Source organism: Larimichthys crocea, chromosome V (genome assembly GCF_000972845.2).
Source record: "Larimichthys crocea isolate SSNF chromosome V, L_crocea_2.0, whole genome shotgun sequence".
NCBI lineage: Eukaryota > Metazoa > Chordata > Actinopteri > Sciaenidae > Larimichthys > Larimichthys crocea.
In genome coordinates, this window is record NC_040015.1 from 462,176 (window position 1) to 480,485 (window position 18,310).

General features: G+C 42.7%; 1 protein-coding gene across 3 annotated transcripts in view; it reads left to right on the forward strand.

The window, feature by feature from the left end:
* akap6 (A kinase (PRKA) anchor protein 6) overlaps positions 1 to 18,310 on the forward strand; it is a 208,912-nt gene that overhangs the window by 107,888 nt on the left and 82,714 nt on the right. For all 3 annotated transcript variants that reach the window (XM_019260384.2, XM_019260387.2, XM_019260385.2), the window contains exon 14: positions 8,488 to 8,618. In XM_019260384.2, coding sequence (XP_019115929.2) covers positions 8,488 to 8,618 — 131 coding nt within the window. The remainder of the gene's footprint in view (positions 1 to 8,487; positions 8,619 to 18,310) is intronic.

The window sequence follows — 18,310 nt, forward strand, 5'->3', positions numbered from 1 at the left end:
GTGTGTGTGTGTGTGTGTGTGTGTGTGTGTGTGTGTGTGTGTGTATGTTTTCTTGTAGTGCTGGCGATTATTTATTCTGCCCTCAAAGATGAAAGCAGAGCATTCATTCAACTGCTTCACAAATCAAACTGTATTACAGTATCGACACGCACAGGTGTGTGTGTGTGTGTGTGTGTGTGTGTGTGTATGTGTGCTTGCTGGCAGCTGGATGCAGCCATCTCATATCCATTATTGATCCTATATCATTACCCACTGCTCCGCTCTATCAAGACAAAAACACCCTGTTATTGGAATATCTCACCTCCAGTATTGACCTGCGACACACACACACACACGCACACACACATACATTGATGTCCCAAGAAATTAACGTCAAATGTGTATTCAAAAGACAAACCGATTTGATGACTCACTGATTAAAACCTTTTCTTTCGGCCCGAATATGTCACCACCAGTTTTATGACGTTTGTCCTTTATCGTGTTTTTAAAAGCCAACTTACCATCCTGCACATCGATAAGCAGCTATTGTAGACTTAGTCTTTGACTTCAGATGAAAATGTCTATTATTGTTAGTCACATTTTAGTATAAATGTTTTCTACTTTGTCTCTCGGAGGTAGTTTGAGAAAGAGAGAGACGTTCAGAACAATTTGTCTGTCAATTTAGCCGAGATCTCCCCACGACTGTCGTCCTGTGGGTGCTTTTGGCTGCAGGATCAGACCTTAACAGTTCTGCTGCCATACAGCATAATGTCGCTGTCTGATGAAAACTTTTTTCTCAGAAAGTAGCTTGCAAATGAATCCTAAAACGCTGTAACAAGACCAGAAATACAAATCTGTGAAACAGTCATCAGTGAACTGGTTAATATTTTAAATTGATTCACCTGGATTGCGAACTTGATAAATGTTTGTAATAACGTGTGCATGGATAAGACTCTCCTGTTTATGTCCACCTCAGTTAATAAACTATCAACAGTAAGGCTGTGCTACATGTTTCCACAGAGCACATTGTCCTTATCAAATCTATTTTTTCTATTTTAGATTGAAATATAATCCAGGTTAATGGTCATCTGACACTGACATCAGTCTGACTCGTTTCAGAGAGATCACAGAGCTCGTCGTCTATCTCAATTAACACTCAAAATGTCATTTACCCAAAGCTCTTCTCCTTCTATCTATCGTGATGTAAGAAAACATCTTTTGATTGGTCAATAAGGGTCTAAATGCTGACGGAAGAGAATATGCTTGTTCCATATACAGTCGTCCCTCGCTATATCGCGGTTCACTTTTCGCGGACTCGCTGTTTCGCGGATTTTTATCAGTGTAATTTTGCATGCTTTTTTTTTTACAGCGTACTGTACAGTATGAGCGCGCATTGTGTTCTGCGTCCTGAATTGACTAAGGGAGAACCGCACTGCGTCCTGATTAAGGAAGTACTGTACAAAATGCGTGTAAAAAGGTGTATAAAAGTGTGTGGTTAGGGGTTTTACGGCCTTAAAACATGTATAATAATTGTAAAACTTACTTCGCGGATTTCGTTTATTGCGGGTTATTTTTAGAACGTATCCCCCGCGATAAACGAGGGACCACTGTATTTAAAAAAAAACATTTCATGTCATCAGACTGAGACAGTAAAGCTGGCGTGTTGTGGGTCAGGTCCAGGTTGTTGATTAAAGGTTATTGTTGTGGGTCAGATGTTTTGCGAATCGGCTCTTTTTACTGGTTGGGTAATGTTTTCTCCAACTTATTGGGGTAAAATTTGTTGGATGTCTGACAACACACATGAGGTCATGAGGTATAGGAGAATAGGTGCCACTAAATCCTACACACTGGACCTTTAAGTTGCCCTGTAGGTCCATCTCCATGACATTTAGCAGTGTCTGTGTGTAATGTAGCTTGTTTTGAGTGTCTGAACCTGTCCTAACTGGAGAAAACAGGAGGAAGATCCACCTTGGAGTGAATCAGACAAATAACACAACGCAACAACATGCAAGTTAACCACCGCACAACGGAATGCACTCTATGGAAAACCACACTGGTGTTTTCTAGAGGTTAAAAATGTTTCCACACTACAAAACATGCAACAATCTGATGACATATAGCCTCTTCGGCATGGAGCTACAGGTAATGTAGTCATAATTAGATCAGTTCATGACAATCAGGTGCAGAGACAACATCGGTCTTGACCAATGCATTTTGTCGCAAATGTTCTCTCCACCTGTTGATGACTAAACCTGCAGAATTTGATGTTTTTGAGCAACACTTGTGGCAACAATTGGTGCTGTTGGCCATTTAGAGCTCATTCACATGACGCCTGGCGTTAAGCTTTCCCTGACGCAAAGGCAACACTGCAGGCGCTGCTGGACGCTCAGTCGCCCCGAAATGTTGTCTCGCTGCTGCTTCACAGGATGCAAAACTGAGGTGACTAATATTGTCTGCACCACAGATATATAACGTGTGATCATACTACACTCCCTGTTTATGGATCTAATGCTAATACAGTGTTACTCTGTGACATGATTGATTGGTCGATTGATTTGTGTATTGACTTATTAGCCGGTTTGTTTTTAATGAATCGTGTCGAAGAGCAGACGGCATGTTTCAGATCCTGCAGTGTGTCTATATGCTGCTGCTGCTGCTCAGCTCTCAGTCCTAACACCGCTGTTTGATTGGCAGTTATAGCCCCAGGAAAACCCCAGGAGACACACACACACATACACACACACACACACACACACACACACACACACACACACATATACATGTAGACACACAAACAGAAACACGTTCGGACAAATGCACACACGTTGGGGATCACAGCAGCGAATCAACCAGCACGCTTGCCAGCAAACAAACACACATTTTTGAAACATGAAAACATGCAATGAAGACACAAACGCACGCACACACACACACACACCTCGAGGGAGATGTGCTTGTGAGGGTTTCCAGGGATGCTGGGTAAATTGGCCCTGACATGTAAACAAAAAGCCTCAAAACGGCTTGATTCAGCACATCGAACACACGTGCACACACGTATACACGTGCACTCAAGCAGAACTACAGAAAAGACACACTGGCGGTGTGTGGGTGTGTGTGTGTGTGTGTCAAGGGACGTCTATATATTTATCAAATGAGACAGATTCTTATTGATTCTTGTGTCTATCAGCAGCTGGAAACACTGGAAACACTGGACTGCTCTAATCACACACACACACACACACACATTATAAATCCAGTTATGAGAGAACTGATGGACAAAATATTTTATTTAAATCTAAAAATGTTTGTTTTTTTCAGATCTGAGCATGTAGCAACCGTAAACTGGAGACAAAATGGACATAGTCTCCCTGACATCACCCACAGGTTTGTGAAGAGCCATTGTGAAGATCAGTGTGGTGGTTCCAAAATCCAGAAATGGTTACTCAAACCAGGAACCGTTTTTCTATGTACTCATGTTCAGCGCCATCCTGTAACCAGACTTGTGGACAGCTTATAGACAAAAGCTGCAGTCTCCCTGTGAATTACCACACCAGTCGAGTCCATAATGTCCCAGTCAGCTGTTTTGTCTTTGTTATTTAATGTTTTTTCATCCCATAAATCAAAGAATGTGTGCTCTGCACGTGTGTGTGGCAGGATCAGCAGAGGGTCAAGGGATGAAAGGTAGTTGGATGGAAAGTAAGCAACTAAGAGAGGGGGTTAGTTGGATAGTAGGGTAAAGGACGAAGTTATGAGGGTAGTTGGGCAGTGGGAAAAAGACGAAGGGTCAAGGGATGAAGGGTAGTTGGATGGAGGTTAAGGGACGGAGAGGTGAGGTTAGTTGGATAGAAGGGTAAGGGATGAAGGGATAAGGTTGAGCAATGAAGGGTAGGTAAATGGACTGGAGGGTAGATGGATGGTGGGGTAAAGGATGAGAGGATGGATGGAGGAGTTCCGAGATGGACCAGTGTTGGGAAGACTGGAAGGAACCAGGAGGGAGTTGACACTCTGAGTGGGGGAGTCTTATTTTTATCGCTGTACGGCATTAGAGCCCCCATGGTTCATGTGTTTGAAGCAAAGAAGGAGAGAAAAGGGAAACGGACAGAGAGAAAAAGAAAATGAAAAAAGGGGTTTGGGGTGGAGGGATGTGAAAACTGAGTCAAAGAGGAAGTGAACGGATAAGTTGTGCTTAAGTTCTTTAGGTGCGGAAATGGGATGAGTTCAAGGCGTGGTCTCTGTTCCTGAACCTCGAACTTCATTTATTGTTTCAAACACGAGTTCTCTCTGTGTTAACGAACGTGTGTCGATTCATGCGTCTGTGGCATCAACATCATACCAACGATAGCTCACAGAAATATGTACATTCAGTTTGATCCATTTTACAGTTCATTGGAGAGACCGGCACACACACACACACACACACACACACACACACACACACACACATAAACAGATGGAGCCATGAGTCTAGTTTGAAGAGAAATAATTTCTGACAGAAATCCTTGAAGATCCTTCAGACTGGGAAGCAGCCCAACTCATCTGTGTGTGTGTGTGTGTGTGTGTGTGTGTTTTAAACACACACTGTGTTTCATTTTTCCTCAAGGCATCCAGGAGAAATTGCTTCACTCTGTGTGTGTGTGTGTGTGTGTGTGTGTGTGTGTGTGTGTGTTTCATTATGGCTTTAGTCAGCTGTTAGGTATGAAAAAGCCAATTACAACCATAAGATTGCGTTCGCTTCGGAAAAGATGAACAGAATAAATAACCGACTGTTACTGACCTTCCTGCTGACGGACTGAGGTTCATGTATCGATGACAGATTTACACGCATGGTTTCAAAGTTATGTCAACAAATGATTTTTTCTTTGAGTCGTCGCAGAGGTTGTGATGGTTTGTTATCTGACGTAAAATGTGTCATTTGTTTACCAGATGAAGCGCAATTAAAATGTTCAGTTCGGCTCAGGAATGAAGCTGGAATTTATTGTCTGTCTTGTAAATGTGGTTCTCTAGTTCAGTTGTAATTGTTTTCTTCCTTCATGCTTCAGTTTAACTTCTTTTATTGTTTTAATTTTGGCAATTCTCGTTGCCTGCAAATGGAAATACGAAAGGTTTCACGGATTAAATTAACTTCAGGATGAGATTAAGAGAAGCTGTTGCAGTATTGCGAGGATTTAGGACACATTGAGGATAAGTCGAGGTTTGAGAAAGTTTCCTTGGAGCGATGGTGAACAGCTGGAATGGCACAAGGGTCAGCGGGCAACTAACAAGAAAAATGAAGATAGCATAATCTACACAAAGATCAAACCTAAACCTAAAGACGACTGAAGAGTGTCTGCAGATTATTCCTTCTGGTCTAATCGTCTTTTTTTTATTTAGGTAGGTTTCAACTGAGTGAAATGACCTGTAAGTATTTACATGGCAGCTATGAAACTAAATTTCACGAGGCACAGCTGAGACGCTGCTTGTAGAGCCGATTGCACCCATTATCGACAATGTTAGGGATTCAGAAGCTCCATGGCATACTTCAGAAACATCTCTTCGCTCTGCAGGTCCCGCATCGAACAGCACACAGATCGATCTGACAGGAAGTCACAGAGTCCACGTAGAGAACGTCCCCCTGGTGGGACCTGAAGCCGCATGGAGAACCGACCAAATTTAGCCCGGTGAAATTCAAAAGATCTGTTTGAATTCCCTAAGTAAGGAAAGGTGCTTCAGTGCTTCCTTTGTCATCTCCTTTAGCACAGACGTAAAGCATAAAAAAATCAATTGATAAAAAAGTGTGATGCAGACTACGGCAGAGAGAGCGTGTGAATCTGGACAGACGTGTTCTTCTTCTGTGGCTTCTCAGTACTCAGACACTCGTCCCCTTTGCTCTAACCCTAACCCATTCATTCTGTTTTTTGTTTTTTGTTTAAAGCTTGTGACAAGTGGCCAGTGACAATGAAGTCATATTTTTTTATGTTTATATATCCTTCATAAGACAGGGAGAAGAATCTAAGATGAAGCTTTCCGTGCTCCATATTCTAAATTTTGTAGTTTCACCACAGACCCATGTTGTCTTTTCCTAAGTCTTTATAAATTCTTTTTCATATTTTCTTTCATGACTTTTTCCATCAAGGTTGAGGAGTGTTCATGAAAGGAAATAGGAGGTGATTTTTGATTATTTGACCACAGCCTACGAGTAGAAATGCTGCAGAGGTGATGAGGTGAGTGTCAGGTGAGCAAACAGGAAGTGATGATGAGAGGGAAGCAAATTTGCAAAACCACGCCCACGACACATCACATGGACAAACAGGAAACGCAGGAGAAAGAAATAGAGGCAGAGCTGTGGCCGTGACAGAAAAAAAAGTAGCGATTTCCCTAAAGGACGAACAGTGGGGCGAGGGTTAAACCCATCTGTCTGATTGGCTGTCCCTCTTTGAGCACACATGTGATTAATCATCTGATCATAAAGGTCACTCTGCCTTCCACTAAATCCACTTTTAACAGAGACGTTTGTTCTGAATTAGAGGATTCTTTTTTTTTAAATGTAATCCTGCGGAGTTCAAACCTGCACGAAGGAGCAAATTAGCAAAGAAAAGAACAATCTGAGCAGCTAATGAACAACTTGACTGATTTACTGACTCGCTGACCGACTAACCAGCCAGCAAACAGCCTGCAAAACGCAACCGAGAGTCAAGTAATGAATGAAAGTGGGGAGACATTTAGACAAAGTGAGAAGAAATTTCTCTGAGAGCTTCCAGTTAGTTTCATTTCTGTAATAGCAGCACACACGCAAACAAAACACACACACACACAGAGGTGCAGACAGCGATGTTGATTGTGTATCGCCTGTTTGTTTATTAGCTCTCTGATTGAGCGGCTCTGCCTTCCGCAGATTGGATGACCTTTCCAGATCCTTCCGCCGAGTCCGCTAAGTAGATCGGACGGCGAACGCGACGCAACGACACTTTATTCAGATTGTTACCGAATGAGGAAAAAGCAGCCGGTCATATGTGTGTGTGTGTGTCGCTGTTTGTACACACTCGCTCTGCCTTCATTGGTTCAATTGAAGCCTCATCTCCATATAGTTTGTATGCAATTACATCTGAGCGGCGCGCTGAGTGCCTCTGTATGATTGTGTCTGGATACTGAGTGCGACGAGCTGTGGTGTGTGTGTGTGTGCGTGCGTGTGTGTGTGAAGGATAATTTGTAAGAAAGAGCAGCGAGTCATGCTCGTAATGTGAATATATGTTTATTTTTGTGTGTGTGTGTGGCTTCATGGGAACATTTGTGCATGAGAGGTAATTTGTGCCAGAGGAAAGCGATTCATGCTAAATGTAGGTGTGTGGTTTTATGGGTAATTTGCGGGATGTGTGTGTGTTTGTGTGGAATATACCTTTTATATGCATATACATGTACATAGGGATGTATGAGTGTGTGTGTGTCGGCCCGAGATGAGAGCGCAGGATAAGCGTGGAGTGTTTCTAGTGGCTTGTTGGCCGCTCACGGGGCTTTAAAGGGCACGTCCGTCAAAATATGGCACAGAGGAATCTCATTCATCTGCAATAAACAGCTAATCACACTCAGAGGAACATGATCCCACTCAGACACAGCTTCAACACACACACACACACACACACACACAACCTCTGTTCACTTTCAGAGGACAAATGCTGGATGGGTTTAACACGTCACAGTAAGGTTGTTTGTCACTTTACTTTGTTTCTGCTTATCCTGGCAAGAAAGTTGGGGCGCTTCCTAAAATGTACACAACAATTTCCAAACATAGACTGTATAAAACCTGAATGTAGCGTCCGTGATGTCAGCCAAAGGTTTCCAAAAAGCCATTGTGAAGCTCAGTGTGGTGCCTCTGGTCGTTGCCATCTTGGCTGTCATGCCTCTGTTAGCCCCTGATTAATCTAAAAATAGTCAAAGAGGTAGAGCGTGGGTGGAGCTAAGGCTGCCTGAATCAAATCAAACAATCCACCTGTAACAACACCCACCTGTCAATCAAAACACCAACGCTTCCTATTATGCACAATCTCTCCTGTGAAGTTGGACATTTTAACATGGGCGGCTTAAGTGGATGTTTGAGGAACTGCAGTTTTTGCTACTTCACTTCACAGCCACAGAGGTTCCCTCTTGGTTCCAAAACCACTTTGAAATGTGGACTTGTCACCCCATAATCCAGCCGTGCATGCTGTTTTGACCCATCCTCCACGCGACTTCAAACCCACCAGGAATGTTTCTTATTTGGTTAATCTGTGCAGGGTGATGCAGGTTGATTGCAACATCCATCAAAAATAGAGGAGGAGAATGGGATGCTTCTAAACCGGACAGTGGTGGGGCCGGGGAGGTTTGAAACATTGACTAGAACGGCCATGTATAGGTCCAGCACCATTCTAGAGTCTTTACCAAGTGACAACTCAGTTTGATTTTCAGACTCGGTCAAGAGGATTTATCTTTTCAAGATCATATATGTCGCAATATGTCGTGTGATTGATGCCTCATGTCCTGCTCTGTGTCTTCCAGGCTGAGCTGATCTCCAGTCAGTGTGAAGCCCAGAGAGCCACCCTGGAGCAGATGGCCATCAAACTGAGCACCCTACAGTACCCCTCACCGGCCAGCAGGAGGCACTGCAGCCAGCTGGCCAGGAACAACAGGTAAAAACACGACAGAAGAAGACTGAACACGTTTTATTATTGTTATTTTCTGGGCCTTTTAGCCTTTATTAGATTGTTATCATTAGGGGACAGCTTCAGACAGACGGGGAGGGGCGACGATGTGCAGCAAAGGGCTGAGGACGGGAATCGAACCTGCGATGCTACAGTCAGGACTAAGCTTTAAGATAAGATCGATTTTATCCAGACTGGGGAACTTCACTTCACCTGTTGCAGCAGATCACAGAACACAAGACAGAAAATAAAAGTCATAAATGAAATAGAAAAAAAATCAAACACATACTAGAAATGGAAAAATAAGAGTTATAAACACTATAGATATCTTATATATATAAGTATACAGATATCCATGATGGATAATTTCAGAAATAATTACATAGGTTATTGAGTACACACATGGTGTGTAGCATTATACTGAACTGTATATACTGTACACATTAATAATAATAATATAAAAATTGCTACAAAAAGAAAGTTAACATTTTACAAAGAACACAGCAGGAGGTGATCGTACATGAATAAATAAATATAACTGCACAGCGTAATATATTTATAGCCAGAGTAAATACATTTCCATGGATGATTTATGATGAACTGTAACATTGGTCTATCACTCAGTCAGACTTAATTTGTAGAGCACTTTTCATACGAACGAACAAAAGATAACACACAATAATCCCCCACACCCATCATAGACAAAAATATAAACTGAGGAAACACACACACCTTATCATTTTACAGTGACAAAACACCAGACAGGTTAAACAAATAATCATAATAATTACAATGAATACAAAATAAAAATTTAAAAAAAGGATGATATTAAGAAAATACACATTAAAATGTATAAATATAAAAATAAATTATAAAATTAAACTAAAAAAAGTGTGTGAATCAAGAAATAGTAAAAGCCATGCTAAAAGATTAGTTTTGAGTACGCTGCCCCTCTGGTCTCATGTCTTCCTGTCTTAAGGGAGGCGGTTCCACGGACGTGGTCCACAGTAATATAAGCACGCCTCTCTGTGGGTTTTTTGTTCTGACTTCAGGGATAATTAAAAGACCACTGCCAAAAGACCTGGGGGCTCTCAAGGGTTTTTCGGTTAAAATCAAATCTGATAAATAGGTGGGACCAAGACCAAGAGCTTGAGAGCTTTATTAACCAATAAAAGGATCTGAAGCAGACGGGTTAGGAATTTTCTATTCTATCATGCCACAGATGAGGTTACACAGGGTCCTCATAAGTCCTGAGGTCCCTGTAGGGACGGTGTTGAATCTCATATTGTTTAGTACAGCAGACAAGGCGCCATTCTGATCATTACAATGTTAACTGAGGTCAGGGGATAGGGCTGTCTCACTCCCTCGAGACAACAGATAGGTACATAATGTAAAAGCCTCTACAGAGTCAGATAACAATGTTGGAACATTAAAGAGTGAACATATTTCTTAGTTTGTAGAGACGGTTGTGGCACAGTTCTGATAGCCGAGCCAGAGAGGATAGCTTCTTCAAAATTGAGGCGGTATCATGCTATGAAAATATATTGATAAATCAGTGTAAGGACTCCTGTGCACGTTCTCTCCACTGACTGAGCTGACCACTGATGAATAAGACTCTCCATAACACAACAACTCAGTGCAGAGACTTTAAAATTGTAAACATAAAATCCAACAGAACAGACAAAAACTGCCAGATGATTATTCTCTGTCACAATGACGACAAGGAAGAAAACAAGACATGTGACACACACACACACACACACACAGTTGAATGTAATCATGCACACACAGAGTTTGAGCGTTAACAGCAGTAATCTGGTCCGGCCAGGCTCGGCTTGGCGTGCAGCGTCTTTGGTCACGCTGCCTGTCGGCGTTTCATCCACAGCTTTGAGGAGCCTCCCCTTCGTGGTTATCACACACACACACACACACACACACACACACACACACACACATATATAAAACATGCACAAAGTTGTATGCATGAAATGAATAATGAAGCTTGAATTGCTCACTCCGAGTCTGTAGTATGTTTTGTTCTGCAGACTTTGTTGGTGTCGTCACAGTGACTTACATGAAGGATGTGGGGTGTACACACACACATACACACATACAACCACACAGTAAACACTGATTTTGTTTGTGCTTTTCACTCCTGTGTGGCTGCTGTGTAATGTTTCAGTTCATTTACATTGGGTGTGTTGGACACTAATTGGTTATTCATATATTAGTTGCTGCTCTTCAGATGTGTGTGTGTGGGGGATGCATTTGTATTAATTGGATGTTGTTGGGTTTTTTTTCTGTAGCTGCTGTGAGTTCAGCTCAGCTGAGATTTCTGGTTTGGTTCATTTGTGAAGAAAATGAAGGTCAGGCTGAATTATTTTCTGATCTCACGTAAAATATCTCAATTCTAAATGAATGAAAATAAATGTAATAGAGAGAGAGTAAGTAGTTATTTTTTAAATGATTTATAGCTAAAAAGCTCAGTAAATGGACACATACAGTATGTTATATAATATATACCAACACCAACCACTAAAAGTCAGTCCCAGATTTACTCTTATCCGGCGGCTTCTTGTTCGCTCACTCTCTCTTTTTCTCTTCTTAGCTTCCTCCGTCAACGTCCTCTTCAGTCTCTTCACCTCTGTCATTATGTCCAAAACACCAGTGGTACAAACACAGGCAGCCTGGCTAACTAACTGTGCTAACATTAGCTAGCAGCAGCTACAGTTGGCAGCAGTTTACTTCACTGTCCATCAGGAAACTCTGTAAATCACAGAGAGTTGAGGCGGAGCAGCCGGAGGACATCAGAGGGAAAAGCAGAAAACATTTTCTCCATAAAATATGATCCAGTTTCACCAAAATCAGTGCAGTGAGTGAATAGAAGAATGAATACATAAATTAGTAAAGTAATGCATACACAAGTGAGTGAATGTAAGAATGAATGAGTGAATGGATGTCAGCAGGTGCTCTGTGCTGCTCGCTGTGTGTCTGGTTTCAGAGTCTCTGTCGGATGAATCCATTAGACAAAACGAATGTCAGTGAATCGCCTCATAAATCCAAACAGATTCTCTGACTGAAAGGTGACGGCTGCCAATATGACTCATTCAACCTTTCACTCCATCATTTCGTCCCCTCTTCACTCCTTCATCCCTCCTTCCTTTCTTCCTCTTCCTGGTGATACTCACCACCCTTGCACATTTCTGCTTTAGCTTTCTATTGTCCTTTTTATTTCTCTCTGTCTTTCTCACTCCACTTCCTCCATCCCTGCCATCTTCCTTCTTCCCTTTCCTTCTTCCTCTCTCTCCCCGCCGCCTGCCCTCCCCTCCTCTTCCACCCTCTCTTTTTTCTGCCGTATGGTGGATGGTGAATTAGAGACAGTGTTTAGAGCTGCTATCATTGTTGCAGCAGAGAGGGCGAGAGAGAAAAGCAAGTACAGGAAAGTGATGAAGAGAGAGAGAGAGAGGATGATGGTGAATCCATCCATTTAAGCCTGACTGCAAACCAACAAGTTTACATTATTCTCAAACCTGTTCATTTAAAAACACAAATGTATTTGGTTTGAATTAAGTAGAAATTGTTTGACAAAGGAGTTAAAGAGTAAACAACAGCCAGAAGAATCTGAATCACATGAGGATGGACTTGGTGATGGAGCCGTAGAAATGCACCATCGCTGTTCACCATCATTTGTCAGGTTGAACTTCTTCAGCTGCCACAGGAAGTTCATCCTCTTTGGGGTTTTCCTGGTGATGGAGCTGATGTTCAGATCCCACTTGAGGTTCTGGGACATGATGGTTTCCAGGAAGCAGAAAGACCCTGAAGTGAAGTCTGGGGTCTCCTGGTCAGAACACCTCTAAAGGAAGACGCCAAGGAGGATCCTGATAAGATGCCAGAACCACCTCAGCTGGTTCCTTTCGACCTGACGGGGCGCTGCCTCTACTCCAAGCTCCCTCCGGACGCCTGAGCTCCTCACCCTCTCTCTAAGGCTGAGCCCAGACATCCAACGGAGGGAACTCATTTCAGCCGCTTGTATCCGCAAACTTTCTCTTTCGGTCACTACCCAAAGCTCATGAACTTAGGTGAGGGTAAATGAAAAGGTTTGACTTCTGGCTCAGCTCCCTCTGAACCAGAACGGTTTGGCACAATGTCTGCAATACTGCCAACGCTGCACCAATCCGTGTATACGTGCACACATACTGGTGATCCTGGATATTAACCAGGATGATTAAGCTGTCTGATCAGAGATTTGATTGGTCAGCAGTTGGACTGTTGATACATTTTGATTGGTTTGGTTGGCTGACTGGAGATTTTGTGACTGTTCAGGTATGAACCTGAAAATGAGCCCTCAATACAGCTGTAACATCTGTATAACTAGTGTAGCTATCAGTTTTTATTTTCAATACTCAGATTTGTACAAATTCACATGATACGTTTTATTGTATCCGGTGTTGACTTGAATTATGACAAGTTAGAAATGAATAATAGATTCCTATAATTCAAATTTCCTCAAGTGACTAAATGTCAGAACGTCTCACCATAACACCCCCCACGCTCTCCGTCAGCGCCGCGTGACAGAAAGCGAACCTGACACTTCAAACGCTGTGTAACTGTCCCGGTGTCGAACGCAGCCCTGCAGTGCCGCCACATCGCTCCTTCCTCTTCGATTTGTCTGTTTTCTCGTCTCACTCCTCCTGAGAGATCCTGTTTTACAAAGCGTTTAGTTAACATTAGTGTGAGAACAAGACGGAAACGGAGGAGAGGAGGGGGAGGGAGGAAATGGAAAAACGACAAACGACAAGAGAAAACAATCTGTGCGAGTGTTGTATCTGCTTCATCTGTCTGAGTCAGTAAAGGGCCGCTCTGCTCGCCGCATAATGAGGAACGCCGCCTCAGGGGAAGGAAGCAGCGCTCGCTTCCTTTGCTTTCTTCTGTTCTCTGTTTAGTTTTTATTTTATTGAGAATCACTCGCAGTGGAGAACGAGGGGGTGTGAGGAGAGGGAAGAGATGGGAAGAAAAAGTTGGAAGAAGAGGAAAAAGATGGAGGGGAGGAGGAGGTGGGAAGATGCTGGTGCTGACAAGGAGAAGATGCTGTATGACAAGGAGTGAGGGTGAGGTGCAAAAAGAGGGAAGTTAAGAACAAGAAGTGAGGAGAAATTGAAATTTCTGTTCTTTCAGCATAAGGAAACAAAGTAAGGACAGTCTTAGAATGCAAAGCCTGTTTACATTACTCACTTGCCCAGCTCTGGTTCTGGCACGACACCAGCTCCTCTCCCCATCAGCATTCCCCCTCGGCCTGAAAATCTCAGCTTCTTCTTCCTGGTGGTCCAAAACACCTGTGGTTTCAAATGCTTACACCCCCCCGGTGCTCTGAGCTGTACGGGTAACAAACTGAGCTAACATTAGCTAACAGCAGCTACAGTTGTCAGCAGTTTACTTCACTGTCCATCAGGAAACTCTGTAAATCACAGAGAGTTGAGGCGGAGCAGCTGGAGGACATCAGAGGGAAAAGCAGAAAACATTTTCTCCATAAAATATGATCCAGTTTCACCAAAATCAGTGCAGTGAGTGAATAGAAGAATGAATACATAAATTAGTAAAGTAATGCATACACAAGTGAGTGAATGTAAGAATGAATGAGTGAATGGATGTCAGCAGGTGCTCTGTGCTGCTCGCTGTGTGTCTGGTTTCAGAGTCTCTGTCGGATGAATCCATTAGACAAAACGAATGTCAGTGAATCGCCTCATAAATCCAAACAGATTAAAGCGTTACTTCTCCTGACCCGGAGCCCAAGTTACATAGTGTGAGAAACAACGTACAAATGAGTGTATTATATGAACAGGTAGAGATGTACATGTTGAACATGTTTGTGTTCAGCTGTGTAAATATACATCATCGTGAACCTCGGTTCAGAATTTTGCAGCTTTAAAATGAAACAGTAAGAGACTGAAGTGGTTATTTTCTTCAGTCTTTGTTCGTGTTTCTATAATTTCATTCATAGTTTACTGTCTCTACTTTAAAGGAACATCAAGTTGGTGTGTTTGTGTTGCATTGTGGGTAATTGTGTGCATACATGTCATTATCAGTAGGCGTGTGTTTGGGTTGCTTCATGTATTTCATTCATTGTCTTTATGCGTGTGTGTACATATATGTGTGTGTGTGTGTGTGTGTGTGTGTGTATGTGTGTGTGCCACGGGCCTGACAGAGCTGTCAAACTGTTGTTGTCGGCGACCGGAGAATTCCAAACAATTTCACTGCTAATGTTGAGAAACATGTTGGCGATCCCCGCCGAGACCGAAAACCACAGAATATATAAATAATAAACACACACACACTTTCTCTCACACACCTTAACAAAACGGCTGACAGTAATGTGTGTGTTTGAGCAATCGGCCTCTGTTCCAGCAGCATAAATATTTGATGTGATCGTGTGTCGAGGAGGAGGAGGTGAGAGGACAAGGGAGGAGGGAGGAGGAGGGGGTGAGAGTGGGAGGAGTGAGGTGGAAAGGGGAGGCTGTTGAGGGAGAATAATGTGGGAAAGAAAAAGAGGAGGAAGGAAGAGTTAGAGCAGGTGAACAGAGAATGTGGACAGTGTGAGAGAATGTGGGAGGGAGAGCAAGACAGACTGAGGAGGAGGTGAGATGGAAGCTGAAAGGTGGAGGAGAAATGTGGAAAAGACAGGGTGAGGAGGAAGGATGTGGGTGGAAAAAGATGGAGGGGGCTGACAATGGAGGGAGAACAAGGTAAAGAGATGATGAGATGTGAACCAAACGCCAGGACTGACACAAATTGTCAAGAAGGTGGGTCTCATCCAAGTCCAGGTCCAACCACAGGAAGGATGACCCTCTGAACGCTTGGCTCCTAGAGGGTGGTGTCTTCGTCAGACTGGCCCGTTCCACCATTTAAGATAGTGACCCTCCATCTGCTTTGGTTTCCCCCATTTTGCTTTGGTTGTATTCGTTTTTTCTTCAATTGTTTTTGAAGTAAAATAAACCAGAGCTGTGTCTCCCTTTGGATACTTTTAGTACACTGTGTAAACTCTGTGCTTCCTGGTGTAGTGCACTAATTTTATCAGGGATGTGTTGTCTTAATTCAAGCAGTTACCCCAAATGACGATCTCAACATTTTACTCACTCACCGAATTGCAACCGTGTGACACGCTAGCGCCAACATTTGAGCTCCATCAGCTTCTTCAGCCATCTTTATGATGATGCCGGTGATCAGGGGCGCCTCTAAAAAAATTTCATAGGGGTGGCCAGATGGGGCCACTTAAATTCTTGGGGTGGAACACCAAAACTAAAAGCCATCATTTCAGGATTTTATTATACTGTTGTAGTATACAGGCTACTAGAAAAAATCTGAAATACTTAATCCTTAAAAAGATACATACAGCTTAATTTAAAGGTGTACATTTATTGTAATCAAAACAATTGCAAGCAAGCAATAAGCGAGCACAGAAACACTCAACAAGTTTTTCCCACCAGGGATCAATAGTCTCCTGTCTCCTATAGATTCTAAGGAAGAGTTCCAGTTGTGGCTGCTTGGGCTGCTCTGCTCTTGACTGGGAGATATCTATGATGAAACAAGAGGCAACATCAGTTATTATGACATTAAAATAATAATAATGATAGTAATAATAATACTTAGCCCTTCTCCATAGTAATTATCAAGTATAGCTATAATAATAATCTATAGGCATTTCTATTCAGAGTAATCAAACTGAACCACCAATAAACATGAATCAAAAAGCTTTAAGTGATTATGTCATGATTTGTAATTTAATGGAAACACACTATAAACATACATTTCTCCAGATGATGTTACTATCTTGCCTAGTCATCTAATTCATTATTAGGGCCACACAGTCATAAATTCACCTGTTGGTCCAGGAACAGGTTGAACACCTGCTTTTGCGGCTTCCTGCCTCGCTTCTGTGACCATAGTTGGTGCTGACTGTCCCTGGTCTGCTGTTTGCTGAGGCTCTTCCTCGTCACTGTGCTCTCTGACTGATGCTGGCTGTGCCTGTGTAACCTCATGCTGTTCCTCTCCTCCATCCTGCTCTTTCTCCTCCTCACTAAGCCTCTGCTGCTCTCTCTCTCCTACTGTGCTCACTTTCTTCTTAAACTCACTTCTTCTTCTCTTCATTGTCTGCAAATTGACATAACATATACAAGCAGCAGTTAACGTTAGCCACGTAACCCAGTTCCAAATGTCATAAAATAAGGTTTCTGTAACAGGTGCTGTAAACGGCACCACGTGGCATTTAAAAAGCACATGTCACGTCATACTCCCCCCTCTTCTTTTACTAAAGAAATGTATGACTTACTCACTCACTAGTAGTCTTCTCTCGTTACTCCTTTTGAAATTGGTGACTGGTCACGCGCTCGAGCTGAGCCGTTACTTTTGGAGCGCGCAACAGCTGCCAGGGGGGCAGGGCTGGCCGGGGGCTACTGTGAGTGATGGAAGGTCAAGAGCGGCTTCCTGGGCCTGGCTGTGCATTTGGCCCGAATGATTTGGGATGAAACACATAACTGACGATAGAATCCATGTGACTGGCGAGTGGGGTGGCCAGCAAATTTGTAGGGGGGGGGCCGTGGCCAGCCCTGGCCACCCCCTGGTGGTGCTACTGCCGGTGATCCTTCCATTTCATATCCATAACCAAACATCACCACTGAGGATGAGACCGTTATGAGTGTCCTATCACTAACACTACACTGAATTCTGCCTTAATTGACAGTGTGAACACACTTATGTACTCAAATTAGTTAGTGTGGAAGTATAAGAACCTGAGACAGTGCAATTTGAAGTTTCAACAGGTGTGGTGTCCCTGATTTGTGCCAGCTCCTTGAACCAAGCTTTCTAATTGTGCTTGACTTTTTCCTGTTCCTTGCCAAAAGTCATGTAATAGGTAAAAAAAACAAATGGTTAAAAAAACAGTATTGTGCCTTAGGAAATATTTAGGCGAAAGGTGTGAATCAGGAGTGCCCCTTTTCAACTTAGTGAGCTAGTTCTGTTCAGGATTCAACAACGATCTTTTTGTAAATAAACCTACCTCTTGTGTGAACTGTCTATAGCTGAACAGGGTCGGCCTACGCTGCTGTATTTGAACATCTATTAAAAAAGGTGGAACTGCCACTTGTGACACGTTGTGCGGGTGTGACAGAAGACAAAAGTATTTATAGTTCCAGCACATATAGATAAATAAACCCCAAAACTGCAGAAATGTCTGTTAAAACCTTGTTTCGTTTTCCGTTTTGGGTTGAAGAAGCCTTAAAGATGCAGGATGACGCCAAAACTGTGAAATCACTGACTCAACTGTTAAAAGACTTAAAAATAATTTTTACACCATTTGGTTCATTTTGAGTGAAAGATTTGTTTGATTTTGTGTTTCAAAAGAGAAGTGACCCCCAAAACTGTCTTCCTTAGCAATCCAGACAGATGGACTGAACCACGTCTCCACCTCCACCTGACAATTTACTAAAATCAGCGGACAGTTTTAAAGTTAACACAATAACCTTTTACAAAGTAGAGTCAGTGGAGTCGTGTTGTGTGACGTACTGTATGTTGGGTTCACCTGTAAGAAGTAGCATCACGTTCTGTCCCTACAGCATGAAATGGACTATTTTCTGCTTCCTGTCTGCCTTTATCTGTCCATGTCTCTTTCAATCTGGTTTACATTTTCA